This window comes from Scardinius erythrophthalmus (genome assembly GCF_964197995.2).
Source record: "Scardinius erythrophthalmus genome assembly, chromosome: 4".
NCBI lineage: Eukaryota > Metazoa > Chordata > Actinopteri > Cypriniformes > Leuciscidae > Scardinius > Scardinius erythrophthalmus.
The window spans coordinates 13,815,231-13,831,307 of record NC_138224.1 but is presented as its reverse complement, the minus strand read 5'-3'; the positions used below and the strand labels follow the sequence as shown (position 1 = coordinate 13,831,307).

General features: G+C 37.8%; 1 protein-coding gene across 3 annotated transcripts in view; it reads left to right on the top strand.

Moving 5' to 3' along the window:
* Nucleotides 1-16,077, top strand: part of bltp3b (bridge-like lipid transfer protein family member 3B) — a 34,545-nt gene that overhangs the window by 417 nt on the left and 18,051 nt on the right. For all 3 annotated transcript variants that reach the window (XM_081364450.1, XM_081364449.1, XM_081364448.1), the window contains exons 2-6: nt 11,372-11,534; nt 12,932-12,970; nt 14,681-14,772; nt 15,040-15,229; nt 15,307-15,447. In XM_081364450.1, the coding sequence (XP_081220576.1) occupies nt 11,372-11,534; nt 12,932-12,970; nt 14,681-14,772; nt 15,040-15,229; nt 15,307-15,447 (625 nt within the window). The remainder of the gene's footprint in view (nt 1-11,371; nt 11,535-12,931; nt 12,971-14,680; nt 14,773-15,039; nt 15,230-15,306; nt 15,448-16,077) is intronic.

Sequence of the window (16,077 nt, the reverse complement as noted above, 5' to 3'; positions counted from 1 at the left end):
CCACTGGGTTGATGTCAAAACATGTTTTGGGTGTCATGTCTCCAACTAAACGAGTCTGTCTGGCCTTAAAGATCTTAATGTGGGTCAGTGTGACCGAGAGCTGGCTAAATCTCTTTCTAGATGTCTTCTGCTTTGGAAACCATCCCTTTCAGACAGGTTAAATCTTTGGTATTAAGTGGATTCACTTATTACAGGCATGACAGCCTGACCCCATTTCCAACCTAATGTTTGATTGAGACTTAAAAGTCCTTTTGTTTTCAAATAGTCTAGTTGGATGCTTTTAGGACCACATGTAACCCAAGGATTTATCCAGATATTTAAGATTTTGGGAGATAAATGGAAGGTTTAAGAGTCTGAGTCTGAACTCATGTTGATAGATCTTAAAGTCAGCATGAAATGAAAATTCACTCTGCTCACTCACACTGCATGTTTGTTTCTTTCAAAAAAAAAAAATTAATTAAGATGTCATAACTAGATCTTCTAGTGCAGTGTTTCCCAACCCTGGTCATGGGCTGTGTCCCAATTCAAAGGCTGCATCCTTCAAAGGACTCTGACTTCTAAGGCCACACCTTCGAAGGCCACAAAGGTCGGACTGAGCGTTGTTAAATGGGACTTTTTTAAATTGTCTGCCTCCATTTTTGAGAGCAATGGCCTCATATCAAAATCCAACCAACAATCAATGCATAGAACCAAGTCTCCGCTCTGTTTTTTTTCTATAAGCCATTACAATTTGAAGTAGGCTACATTAGCTAAATCATAATATTGGGTAGGTGACTTGTGTCCCCCTTGTGTGTCTGTGCTGATTCTGAGCGTATTGTAACATCACCAGGCCTAGATCAACTGATTAGGACTTTTTGTGCTAATATTAGAACAAAATCTGCAGAATTTCAGTGGAATTAGCCTACATGGTAAAAGAGCTAAGATGTCTGCTAAATCAAATTGGCCAAGTTTTTAAAGGGATTGTTCACTAAAAAATGAAAAATCTGTCACTCGTCCTCGTGTTGTACCAAATTTGTATTACTTTTAATCTTTTCTTGGCCATTTTGGGGTCCAAAACAACATTGGACCCCATTGACTTTTCATTGTGACAATAGTGACTTAAGAGATAGTCAATTCTATTCATTTTTGGGTAAACTATCTCTTTAATACACAACACAAGGATGTGCAAGAAGATATGTAAAACTTTCTGAAAATGCATTCCAGTTGTGTTGAAATCAGCAGGACTTTTAAGGTCCGTTCACACCAAGAATGGTAACTATAAAGATAACTATAGCGTCCACCAATGCCCAATAACATTCTGTTTATTATAAGCTCGCTCTTCATCATTTGCTGTATTAAATACTCAAGCTCTTTAAAAGTTTGATGGATTTTGATTGGCTGTCACTGTTTTTATTTTACCAGCAATTTCAGTGATAGGCCTACCTTTTCTCATTTGTGGCGTGGGCTTTCATATTGTTTTAGAATTAGAATATTTATTACAACTTTATAGTTATCGTTAGAGTTATTGTCAATGGTGTGAATGGCCCCTTAGACAGTCGACCCCCAATTGCGCAGGATGATCGAGTCTCATCTATTCATTTCTAATGTGTTCAGTTTGTTGTGGAAACTTGAATTAAGTTTGGGTGGATTGTTAGGATGAGGCCTGGGTTCAACAGAAACAACGTTTCGCCTTTTGCTGCCGAGTGCACATTGTGGCGAATGGTTTCACTATTGTTTGCCATTGTAGTGTCAGTTCTTGAGTCCAACCTACCTGCATTATTTATTCCCTCAGTGGAGCGAATCCAGATGAAATGCAATACTACTCTATTCACTCAAAATGACGCAAGAGGCATTTGGTAAAATGGTGAAATGTGGTCTTGTGGTGTTCCTCATTTGATAAGCAATATCTCATTTCCACGATGTCAACCAGTCAGTGTGATAAAATAAAGATGTGTGGGATGGCATCTCAAAAGGGTCGTAACTTTTGGCCATGCCCTTCAGGGTGAACACTTTTAGAGCTTGTGCGATTGTTGTCACACGTTTAGAGCTTGTATACGTGTTTGTTTGCGCACTCTGCATTTTCTGGAGGAATAGTGGCGCTCAAGGCCTCCCAAAAATGCACTCTATGGACCTTATGACATTGTGTAGAATTAATTTACCCCTGAGAGTCTTTCGCCCAGACTTTGACCTACACAAAATCAAGTTTTCGTCTTGCGTCAGCACTTTTTCAGTCTGTAATAGTCTCATATTTATTGTTATAGCTTATCATGCTTTTTTGGTACGTTGGGTATTATATATTATATTATGTTACGTTATATTATTTATTAATTTAGTTAAATATAAGTATGTAATATATTTACATTAATTTATATTTAAAATATATATTTTTTAACATTTTAAATATAAATACATTTATAAAACTATTTATGTTAGGCCTATATATATATTATTATATTTATAATGTTTTTGGAGTGTCTGATTTGGTGAAAATCAGAAGATGCCCTGGAAAGGTCTGATTGAAGCTGTAGGCATTTTTCAGAGGAAAGAAACATGCCTGGCCCGTATTTCCAGTCAGTGGCCCCAATTTTAGAAGATGAATTAGATAACACAGTCCTATCTTGTCTGTTTGTGCTCATGGTTATGCATTGTAAAACCAGGGTAAACCTTCTGTGGTGGTCAAGGAGGCTTTGCCCTCTTAGAACTAGTTTTTTAGATACTGAGAAAATATATTTTTTAATCAGAGAATCAATGTTATTCTCAAGACCAGTGTTGGTCTGAAGAGATAGTTCACCAGGAAATGTCGTTACTCACATTTGTGTCGTTCCAAACCTGAAATAGCTGCTGTTTTTAATTATAATGAAAATGGATGGAGACTGGAGAGACCAGTCACTATTGTATGGAAAAGAGCAGCCTGAATATCCTGCTAAACTTCTTTTGTTCTCCATGAAAGAAAGAAAGTCATACAGGTTTCTAAAGACCTGAGGTTGAGTACAATAGAGTTAATATTTTTTGAATTAATGTTTGTCTGACTTGATTTTGTTTAATTTGATTAAATTAAAGTACCACAACGTTCGTTGTAGGCCTAAATTTCTTCACCAGGAGGAATAAAGTGTTTTTGAGTGGAAGACTGTAGAAAATCAATACACACACAGGAAAAAGGCAGTGGTCTGACTGACACAATTGAACAGATGCATTCCCAGGTGCATTTTCTACAGCACTTCTACAGAAACTATCATTCACAGTGTGTGCGTTTTAGCATTGATCAGGTTTATTGCAAAAGACCTGACAAGCAACATGTGGCTCTTTAGCAGTTTTCGGTCGATTATGTTTTAAAATGGTTACTCCTAGTAGGCTATAACAGTTACTTACTCCGGGACCCAAACAGAATCAGGATGCGGGGTTTCTTCCACATATTGACGGCGAGGTTTCACATCACTGTAGTGTGAAATGAAGTGAAACTTGAAGCACCTTTTTACATTTATCCAAATGGAGGTTTTCTGATCTCAACTGCACACCCACATAGACTCAGAATGACTGCAGATGGCTGCTGGAGTTTCCCCTTGATTCATCCATTTGGTAGACTTTGGTGTTTTAGCACAGTCTTAGAAATAAGGAAATGCAGGTCTTGAAATTGAGTTTTTGAATGACTCAGTCTTAAAGGAGAACTCCGGTCAATTTTAACATTGAGCTCATTTTTTTGTACATTTGGAGTGCTGTCAATACAGAGAACAACGACAAAAATCGGTGTTGCCAACACAGAGTTATTCTATTTTTTTAAATTTGCACCCTGTTGACTACAATGGGGCAAGTATTAAACCTGCTTTTAGCCTCTTAACATCCTTCATGTGTCATTACAAGTGCACAGGTCATGTGAGTGTTTCCTTTAGAGTGAACACGAGTGAATCTGACTGCAGTAGATGTGAAAGATATGTATAAAAATGATGTTATTTAAGCCGGCGCAAATACCTGTGTTTACATCCTGTTTTCGGTTAAAGCCCAAAGTAGTCGATTGCCGAGTTCACGCGCATAGGTTTAGTTACCTATGATCACGCGCGTGAACTCGGCAATTGACTACTTTGGACTTCAACCGAAAACAGGATGTAAACACAGGTATTTGCGCTGGCTTAAATAACATCATTTGTCGTTGTTCTCTGTATTGACAGCACTCCAAATGTACAAAAAAATGAGCTCAATGTTAAAATTGACCAGAGTTCTCCTTTAAGAAGGGTCAGTATAATGAAGCTGATTTATTATTTTTAACCAATATGTACCCAAATGAATCCGAAACGTATCCGAATTGGATCACAAAATCACAGCTGCTGTGTTGTGTCCTCCGAGAAGTTAAATTTATTATTGGGCATATGCCTTGTGGTCTATGTTTATATAGCAAGCGGTTTAGTTTTGAACTAGGCCTATGGCTCGGGTTGATCAGTGTTTGTAGGCCATAAAAATAGAGAAATAACGTCTTCTGTCAGGAGGAAAGCCATTAGTTTGTAAAGTAACCGTCTGTTCTCTTTTATCACTGTTGTGATGTTCGTCCTCGCTTCTGTCAGTGTTATTTCCATGCCGACCTTCCTCAGGTTCTGTCCCTCAGCTGTTGTTCTCTAACGACTCCCATTGGATGCTGTGTTTTTTTTCTGCCTAGAATTCATCCATGCACCTCTTGGGGCTTGTCTAAAACCCTGTGGTTAGATGCAGGACGGCTCTGTGAGGCCAAACACATTGCACTTGTGTTGGTTTATGTGTGTATCATTTTGACATTTCCATAGGGTCTATAAGGGCTTCTGTCATCCTGTGAATAACTGCTGCGTTTGGGCTATTCAGAGCTCTCCTTCTGTGTCCTTGGCATAAAGCATTAGATTAATAAGTCACCATGACTTGGGCATAATCTCCTTTAAACATCTCATTCAAGAGATGCCCACACTTTGAAATTCATCCAGTGAGTGCAAGGATCCAAGCTGCTATTGTGTTAGATATGGTTGACAAAATACAGAGAATTTGTCATGTTGATTTTAAACATTAAAATTTCAAATTTCCTTCTTACTTTTTTCTAATCGTGTTGTTTGGCTAAAGGCCCTTGCACATTGAGTCCGAAATTCCCATCCGAAATTTTCGCACGTTAAAAAATAAATACGACCTCACGTTATGTCAATCACGCTTGCACACTGCCTCCGAAACTTTCGTCCGTCAAAAAAAAAATCGAATCAGGTTAGAGTTTCTGCGTTTTTCACGTCCGTAGCAAGCATTTTGAATGGTGTTTTGACAATTTAGAGCCACCGAATCACGAATATAGGCTACACGAATACGAAAAAAACGCATGCGAAAATTTCAGTGGGCAAGGACCTTTATTCTGAATCTGCACAATTAGTGCACAACACATTATACCTAATGAATAAATATTTGCATTTGTATTGTGTGTCATTATCAGCCCAGTAACTTGCTCCGCCTCTGGAACCATCAAGTGACATCATCAAGGCCACACAGGGCTTGAATTTCGGTGCGGGATTGCGGGTATTGCGCATATTTTTTATCATTCCCGCAGGTCTCCCATTTATAATGCGGGAAATTCCCGCAAACATTGATTCACTTTAGCATGTAGGTTCAGGTTGTATTAGTAAATTAATCCACGCAGATGGAAAATCAAATCAGTCATTTTAAAACTGTCTGCGAGACGCAATTTCACAAACAGCGTGAGTGATTCAGCGGCGCTGCGTCTTCTATCTCGCGTCTCTCAAAATGGGTTGCACAATGCAATCGTTAAGCGCGCAGCAGGCGGCGGAAATACACTCTCGCGTTTCGGGAGTCGATCGGGCCAGCATTGCATCACGAGTAACTAAAGTTTACCATTTGCACGTCTTTTCAAGTCTCACCAGTTTAAACAGTCACGCGATTTTAAACTCTTCGGTACTTGCGCGCTGTCTGAGAGATGCTTTTTTCTCTGCACACATACATAGAGTAAAGCAGCCTCACAAACAGCTCGCGGGTAACAAAAGTTATTTTTCGTGGATTATAAATCGCTTTAACAGTCAAAAACATAAGAAAATGATGTCAATTTCGGTCTTGGAGAGTATCCTCTAATCTAAACACAGTCGGTTATGTCTTAAATAAGCATAAATCGCACGTGACCGTATAATGAAAACAGGATCCGTGCACTAGCTCTTAAAGGGACAGCAGCCATATGTGTCTGTCATTAATTTGTTTGTCAAAACAACAAAACATAGCTTTCATTTTAAGGAATCAGGATTAATAGCCTATGAATTTAATTTAGTCAGGACTAAAATACTACCCAGTGTTATTTTACATTTGATTAGGCTACTTTATTCAGTCTCTGTAGTATTTCTGAATAGCCTACTAGTTTTAGACCTAAGCAAAAACTTTTCTCTTTATTTCTCTTTATTGATATCTTTATTCTATTGTATTTATTTGTGCTACTTTTTTCAATTTAATTCAAAGATTGAAATCAAGCTTCCTTGAGTTGTGTAAATTCTTAAGAACAAAATGACCCCATTGTAAAAATGCAATGAGTAGGCTAAGCATACATTTAGGCGAGATAAATGTAATTAAAAAAAAAGTCTAAACTCCCCCCTCAAATTAAAAATTCCCCCCCATAAGAATCACCTAAGGGGGGATTTCCCCCCCATTTTCCAAAATGAAATTCAGGCCCTGCCACATAAGTTTCAACCAATGGTTGCAGGCCATGTTTCAGGTGTGGAGTTGGCTCTTAAGGGGGTCGCACACCGGACGCGCAGCTCAGCGCCGTGCCACGTCTTTTAAATTCGAACACATTATTCTCTATGAGAGTATGCACACCAGCGGCGCCTTTCGGCATCTGTCCGCGGTGCCCAGCAACGGCTCAGGACCGTGTTCAAAATCCTGCCGCGCCACAGAGCGCCATTTACATAGTTTTATATTAAATTTACATTTATGTGTCTCAAATCGTAGTTAATGTATATACGGACTTCACCCTGTGCTGCAATATACATTTAGTTTTATATTTATTTACAGAAATCAGAAAATTGCTGATGTTATCGGATTTTCAGGTGAGAGTTGTCCTAGACGTGGCGTGGCGCTGAGCTGCGCGTCCGGTGTGCGACCCCCTTTAATTCAGTCAATTAGCCTAAGTCAATAAAATTAAGTCCAACCCTACATTTGTTTTGTTTTTTAAATCTCCTGTTTCTCTTGAAAATAAAATGTTACATTTATGGATGTAAAATGACTTATAAAAGTTATTTCATGTCGACTTTAAATGACTTCCCATGTTTACAGACATGGTACCAAGATACCATAAGAGCTATACACTTTTGTACTTTTAATACACTTACGGTGCCTACGGGGCACTTAGGCCCATCTTAGTGGGACGTCTTATCACAATGTCACAGAAGACACTGTATCTCTGTGAGCTCATTTCCCACAGTGATCCCGAGCCAAAATGCAAATTATGACATTATTCCAGCTTAATGTCTAATTTCTTGGCAGTATAGATAGACAGAGTGGCCACATAATTCACCATGTTATACACACTTAATCACTGTATGGGGAATTCACTGTAAAACATGACTGGACTGACTTACTCCCTTTATGAAATAATAGCAGCAGTGATTGTACAATAGACCAATTGTTACATTCTAACAAGAAAAACTATTCGGCACTCAGTATAGTTATCGCTATTTTACAGTAACTTTGAATGTGCCCCATCCATCATTAAGTTGAAACGGTAAAGTTTTATAATTGTTTATGCTTTCAGCTGCTTAAACAGTAGTACTTTCTACTCTGTTTAACACATTTGGTCGTATTTAAATGCGTTCTGCAAAATTAAGGCTATAAATTAAGTTCTGTGAGTCTACTCTTCTCATTCTTCTATGTGATTTCAGTCTATGGAGCTTTGTGCATATTATGTGATAGTTGATTGGTATGAATGAGTGTCTGTCCATGTGACTGCTGCTTTGTGTTGTTTAGACCCAACACTACCCTCACGTCAGTTCAGCAGTGCTGGTATCACTGGGACAGAATGTGTTGACTGTTATAACACTGTTCGTTTTGTAGGAGGTTGATTTATAGTCTTTCAATGACCTTTGTGTCATCTAGCATGGGGCGGTATACTGTAGGCTACATCATGCAATGGTAAAAATGTGTGAACTTGTAATGCTTGACTTGTCCTTCCCACTGATTTCGATCTTCAGACACTCCTTTTGTTTTTAAAGGTACAATATGTAAGATTTTTTTAATAAAGTATTCAAAAACCACTTGCACAGTGTGATATATTTCATGCAGTTGTGTTTACATTATCCCAAAAGTTCCCAAGGATTTGTAAATCCAGAGAAATTCCAGTTTTAAATGATGGCTCATCCCTTGTCAGTCGCATATCAATTACGTAATATCCGCACTATCCTCGCTTTCCGCTTGTTGAAACCATAGATTCCTAATTAGCGGCCGTTTCAATGGGCTGCTATATGTAAGCCGCTAATGAGGGCTCGATGTATACATATCTATGATACAATATCTACTTTTAGTACGATTGTTTCAAACATGTAAAACTGCGCAGCAATAACCCAACAAATCATTTTTTGACAAATAGTCACATATTAGTAACAGGCTAATGTAGCATTACATTTCACGTTCTTTGCAGCTAATTCATTACGTTGGCATAAAATAGTGTGATCAGACGTTCAGGTAGGCTAATACAAAACTAGTTTATTAGCTGATATATAATTTATATGAATTGTGAATTCCATACATCTCTGCAGGGGGAAAACGACATCTCCCATAGTCCCACTCTCCTTCATAGCATCATCAAGCTTCATCTTTGTTATTGTTTTGAAAATGCGACCTCTGGTGGCGAAAAAATTACAGATTGTACCTTTAAATGTGGGTTTTCAACATTGAAATAAGTGCTAATTTCAGTCCATTAGCAAGATGCATTTATCTGAGATTTGTTACTAGACGGCCCATGTGTAGTTGAGCTGAGCCCCCCTGATGTCACCCGGCTGGCACCTGTCCGATCTCTTCGCTGTAGTGCTGGAGCGTTCTGACCCGATATCTGATATATCAGGGACTGAAGAAGGTAGGCTGTGTGTGAATGAATATTTAACCGTTCACAGAACACAGCTACGTAATGCGGAGGCCAGACTGTTCGCGTTTCATTTTGAACTGGCTTGTCTATGGAAGTTTGCATGTTTTCATACTTCAAGTCTCGTGTTTGCTTTTGCTTCACACACAGTGATGAACAAGCCCACACAGTGGTTTTAGTAATTCACACCACAGTTCTGTGGAAACTTCACACTTCAGTCATTTTATAGTTTAATGTTTAATTCATTATTTATTTATTCTTTATTATATGTCATTTTTAGTTTACATTAATTTTTTCCATTCATTGAATTTTGTTTTATTATTTTAGTTTATGTTTTTCACCACATTAAGCAGGACTATAAAGAGACAATTTCATGGAAAATGAGTGCCACGGCATCCGACCTTTAGACACTAATTCAGTCCATGGAAACACAGACGCTGTGAACGTTTATCATCTATCTTCTTGACATGAACTAAAGTACAGTTGTTTCTAGGTTTCCAGGCCAGTGGTTACCTCAGTGCAGTTAGTTGCCTCTATATGAGAAGTTATTGAAGTGGTTATTAGTGTTTTTTCACTCAGTAATTTGGCTTTAATAATCTGCTTGTAGTCCTTTATGTAAGGCTCTTTATTTGAATCTGTTGGAGTGAAACAGGATTAACCGGCCATCTAAGGCTGTTCGCTCAAACGCCGTTTACACATAGTCTGGGACCTAATTATAACACATTTAACGGTGACTCTCAAAGGAGCAAGCATTTTTTTGTGTAAGTGTAAGCGACTATGTGTTAGTGCTTTTAAACTGGGATGAAGTTCAAATAAACAGGCCGTCCAACATCTTCAAGCTATTCATGACACACAAAAAATGTTTTTGCCCAGACTAACATTGACCTTGGCCACATAGGCTTTGAGTGACTGGCTTTTCCACACCCTGACCTGTTTGTGCCATTAGCTCAATGAGTCAAAACAGCTAAAGGAAATGATAACAAATGAGTTCTGTTATCAACCTTGGCGCGCTGAGGGCCGCGCAGAGAACATTGCTCTTTGCGGGAACACTCTTAAACATTAACTGAAAAATCAATCAGTTCATAAACAGAAGGTCATGGCTATGCAGAGCTCCTGGTTCTCCTGGTCACTATTGCCAGGATTCAGATCCTCTGGGTTGCTAAATGTTCAAGTTTAGCATCAGAGAACGCTCTAGAACTATTGATTTCATTGTGGATGGCGGGTCAGCAGTATCTAGATGAAAAACTTGGCCTGTCTGCGATCTCCAAATGCAAACGTAGCAACGTTCCCCTATTGGCAGTCGTATTCATTTCAATTGTTATGGAGCTGTATTTTCGCCCATGAGATGTTTTTTTTGTGCATCTTTAGTAAAAGAGCAACGATGGTGAGCATTTACCCTCCACTTGATGGATGGTAATCCATGGATTGATGAATGAATGGATGAGTAATGAATGATTAGCTTCCCATGTAAGACAAATGACCAGCAATAGTTTTGGATTGCCAAAGGCTACGGTGTTAAATGACGTAAATTATTTCTGACTCCTTTATTCATTAACCATATATTCTACCAAAGCAGCATGTGCATAAGATGAAATCAGACAAAATATATTGATAATTCTTGACTTGTTTTGGTAATCAGAGAAATCAGCTTTTTCTAGTATGCAATCAACCTTACACTGTGTACTAATGCCTCAGTGAACAGATTTAGGCTACATGTAGCATTTAAAATGGTTGATTTTATTTATTTATTTAACAAAATATAATGTGAATATAATATAATATTATCCTATATATTTTAAAGTATTTTAAATCTAACATCATAGCATAGTTATAATAATAATAATAATAATAATAATTGTAATAATACCTAGCCTACTTTTATATTAAAAATATAATGTTAACATCATTTATTTTACATTAATTATTTTACATTATATAATTTTTTTTTATATCAATCTTGAAGTCAATGTGACCCTCCATTGAAGATCAATAATTGAAAAGCACTTTATCTAGTATGTGATTACATTTGCGCCGTGTACTTTAATCGGGGAACTGTCATTATTGAACTTATTAATGTGTAGAAGTGTACACACACACACACACACTCTCACACACTCAGTGGTGGGTGGTAACAGCATGACCATTCACCGATCTGCTTGCTTGTGAAGCTGTAATTACAGTCAAGAGAAAGAGCCATTAAACCATAAAAGAAAACTGCAATGTGGTTTTCTTTGCCTCCCCTCATTCACTTCTTTCATAATACTGATTGTATTCCCTCATTTCTCCCTGTTCCTCTCTCTCTCCCTCTCTTTCTCTTTTCTGCAGGTTTGCTAAGAACCTCTCCCCAGATAAGATTAATCTGAGCACTCTGAAAGGGGAGGGCCAGCTTACCAACCTGGAGCTGGATGAGGAGGTTTTGCAGAACATGTTGGATCTGCCCACCTGGCTCGCCATTAATAAAGTCTTCTGCAATAAGGCCGCCATCCGGGTATGAGACGCCATGGCTTCTTGATAACATCATCACTATGAGTCCCTCTGACACTAGAATCATAGGATCTGCTGGGAATAGCTCTGCTGACTGAGCTCAGCCCTCTAGATTTACACTCTTGGGCTTCATTCAAATTTGCATAATGTCCATCCTATGTTGTGCACATCACAATATTTCAAACAGTTAGTAGAGATTTTTTTATTTCTTTATTAATCGTTTTGGACAATATTGTTTATTTCTTTGTATCTTTTCCCCTATTTTTACATTTTAGATTATCTTGTTGTCATGTAAACCTCATGTAATGTAAACCCTTAATCTTTAAAAGGTAATAATTGAATAACACTTAATAATCTTTATTAAAAATGTAATATTTAACAAAAAATTTATAAAATTATAATGGTGTGTAAATCTAGATATTGTTATAGTGTTTAAAATAGTACATTTTTCAGTTTAATTTAAATTTTTAATTAATTTTATAATATTTACTATAATAATAATGATAATAATAATAATAGTAATGCTAAAATAATATTATTAATATTGATTATAATAGTGAAGATTATAATAAAGATTACATGTACATTTTTCATATTGTACATTATAATATTGTCCTATTAAATTCACGTGTAGTTTAAAATGGTTTATCTTTTAGCATTTTATTTTTAATTTATTTTAACAACATATATTTAAAAATATATTTTTTTTACATATGCTATCAATTTAACAACTTTGATATTATTTTTATAATAATAATAATAATAATAATAATAATAATGTATTAATATTATTATAGTAATATTATTATTGTTAGCATTAATAATAATAATAATAATTATAATAATAATAATTATTATTATTACTACTACTACGGTAATATTATTAATAAAAAACATTTTACACATTTAACATTATTTGAGTCCTTTTATTATAATAATAATAATAATATTCATTTTTAATATTAATTATGGTTTTCATACTAAGATAATGATATTTCTTATTCCCTACCTCTAAACATGACCTTCAAACAAACCTTTAGTGATTATTAGATTTGAAGCACAACATGATTTATGAATGTTTAAAACAGTAAGGACAACTTCACTCCTCATAAGTTGGTTTTCACTATAATTCTTTATAGTATAATTCACTATAAAAGGATATTTTCCATAAGTTTTGGTTATACTCGTGAGGGCTATATTAAGGAAATGCAATAAAACAAATCCCTAAAAAGTGTATTGTGTTTATCTAGAGGCCTGCAGCAATATTAGAAATACACAGCATCATAGATATGAGTGCACACATAATATATCAGTGCTGCAAACAGTGCCTTTAATTACAAAGGACAGTGTTGTATAAACTGTAAATATATATTTTCCTGTGTGTGTGTGTGCATGACCTAGATCCCATGGACCAAGCTGAAGACTCATCCAATCTCTTTGGTAATAACATTGTTTTATTTTGTTTTATTTTATTCTATTTATAAAAGTGTGTATATATAGATATAGATATAAACTCAGCAAAAAAAGAAACGTCCCCTGACTTTCAACTGTTTTTACTTTCAGTAAACTTAATGTGTGTAAATATTTGTATGAACACTAAAAGAGTCAACACCATAAGACATAAACTAAAAATGTTTCACAGACATGTGACTAACAGAAAAAGAATAATGTGTCCCTGAATGAAGGGAGGCTCAAAATCAAAAGTACCAGTCAGTATCTGGTGTGGCCACCAGCTGCTTGAAGTACTGCAGTGCATCTCCTCCTCATGGACTGGACCAGATTTGTCAGTTCTTGCTGTGAGATGTTACCCCACTCTTCCACCAAGGCACTTGCAAGTTCCTGGACATTTCTAGGGGGAATGGCCCTAGCCCTCACCCTGCGATCCAACAGGTCCCAGACGTGCTCAATGGGATTGAGATCCGGGCTCTTCGCTGGCCATGGCAGAACACTGACATTGCTGTCATGCAGAAACTCACGCACAGAATGAGCAGTATGGCTGGTGGCATTGTCCTGCTGGAGGATCATGTCCGGATGAGCATGCATAAAGGGTACCACATGAGGGAGGAGGATGTCTTCCCTGTACCGCAAGGCATTGAGATTGCCTGCAATGACAACAAGCTCAGTCCGATGGTGATGTGATATACCGCCCCAGACCATGACGGACCCCTCACCTCCAAATCGATCCCGCTCCAGGGTACAGGCCTCGGTGTAACGCTCATTCCTTCGACGATAAACACGAATCCGTCCATCACCCCTGGTGAGACGAAATCGTGACTCATCAGTGAAGAGCACTTTTTGCCACTCCTGTCTGGTCCAGCGAAGGTGGGTTTGTGCCCATAGGCGGCGTTGTTGCTGGTGATGTCTGGTAAGGACCTGCCTTACAACAGGCCTACAAGCCCTCAGTCCAGCCTCTCTCAGCCTATTGCGGACAGTCTGAGTACTGATGGAGGGATTGTGTGTTCCTGGTGTGACTCAGGCAGTTGTTGTGGCCATCCTGTACCTGTCACGCAGGTGTGATATTCGGATGTACCGATCCTGTGCAGGTGTTGTTACACGTGGTCTTCCAATGCGAGGATGATCAGCTGTCCTTCCTGTCTCCCTGTAGCGCTGTCTTAGGCGTCTCACAGTGCGGACATGGCAATTTATTGCCCTAGCCACATCAGCAGTCCTCATGCCTCCCTGCAGCATGCCTAATGCACATTCACGCAGATGAGCAGGGACCCTGGGCATCTTTCTTTGGGTGTTTTTCACAGTTGGTAGACAAGTCTCTTTAGTGTCCTGCGTTTTTAGAACTGTGACCTTAAATGCCTACTCTCTGTAAGCTGTTAAGGTCTTAACGACCATTCCACAGGTGCATGTTAATTAATTGATTATGGTTAATTGAACATGCATGGAAAACATTGTTTAAACCCTTTACAATGAAGATCTGTAAAGTTATTTGGATTTTTACAACATTATTGTTGAAATACACAGTCCTGAAAAAGGGACGTTTCTTTTTTTTGCTGAGTTTAGATAGATATAGATAAATATATATATTTTAGATATATATATTTGTATTTTTATAGTTTAGTTTTGTTCTAACCTGCTCAGTTAGAAGGCAGTTACGTTTTCTGCAGCTTAATTATTGAGTCTGTAAATCATTTCTTTCAGTCTTTGGATAAAGTTGTCATGGAGATGAGCACCTGTGACGAGCCTCGCCCTCCCAACGGTCCATCACCCATTGCAACAGCCTCAGGTCAAAGGTAGGGTTTCAGTTAATCGGCTCTATCAGCCTTGATTCGCATCTCTCCTCCTCTGCTTCTTGTTTTCATGGCTCCCTCTGTTATGAAAAACCTGGATGTATATAAATCGAAAAGCCATAGAAAATATTATTTCTTTTTGTTTGTTTTCTTGGCTAGATATTATTTTTTGGTGAGTGCTTGTTGTAATATAAAACTTGCTCGCAATATTATGATATTACATGTTTATTTGTGGGGGTTTATTTTGTATTCTTATTCTCTTTTTGTCAGTGAATATGGTTTTGCGGAGAAAGTGGTGGAGGGCATCTCACTCTCTGTGAACTCCATAGTGATCCGCATCAGCGCCAAAGCCTTTAATGCCTCCTTCGAGCTCTCGCAGCTCCAGGTCCTCAGCGTCAACACCAGCTGGGCCACTGGTGATCTGCGATACACACGCATCCTGGACCCCACACGTGGAGAGGTGACAACATGCATCTCTCTGGTGTTGTGGAGGCCATACGGCATGTGTTTCTATGCTAACACTATGATGCATTCTAGATCCTAACATTTAAGGAAGTGAGCTGGCAGATGATCAGGATTGAAGCAGATGCCATCCAGAACACAGAACATGAGGTCCTCAGAGCCCCCATACGCCTCATCACCAACCAATCAAAGATCAGAGTCACTTTAAAGAGGAGGGTGAGGATACACACACACATTAGTTACACAACCCTCAAACAATAACATACGGTTAAATGTACAGAATTAGATCCAAACTGTCAATTTTTGGATCACTATGTACTAGCGTGTGTATTTCTGAGAGTGTGTGTGTAGCAGTCATTCTTTTATGAATCAGTTCTGAGCTCTGCGGGTAGCCGGGATCCATTTCTCTGTTGGTAGTCTAAATATGGCAGCTGATTAGAGGGTTTTATTCAGCTACACACACAAACAAAATTCTGTGCATTAGTACGCTCAAATTGAATCTATTATAGATACAGTGGTGGTCAGAATTAATGGCACCCTGGTAAATATGATCAAAAATGGCTGTAAAGAATAAATCTGCATCGTTTATCCTTTTGATCTTTCATTCAAAAAATTCACAAAAATCTAACCTTTCATTTAAGTAAAAGAATTGAAAGTGGGGGGGAAATCACATTATAAAATAAATGTTTTTCTCCAAAACACGCTGGCCATAATTATTGGCTCCCTGTTAATAAATACTTTTTGCAACCTCCTTTTGCCAAGATAACTGCTCTGAGTCTTCTATAATGCCTGATGAGTTTGGAGAATAACTGACAAGAGATCAGAGACCATTCCTCCATACAGAAT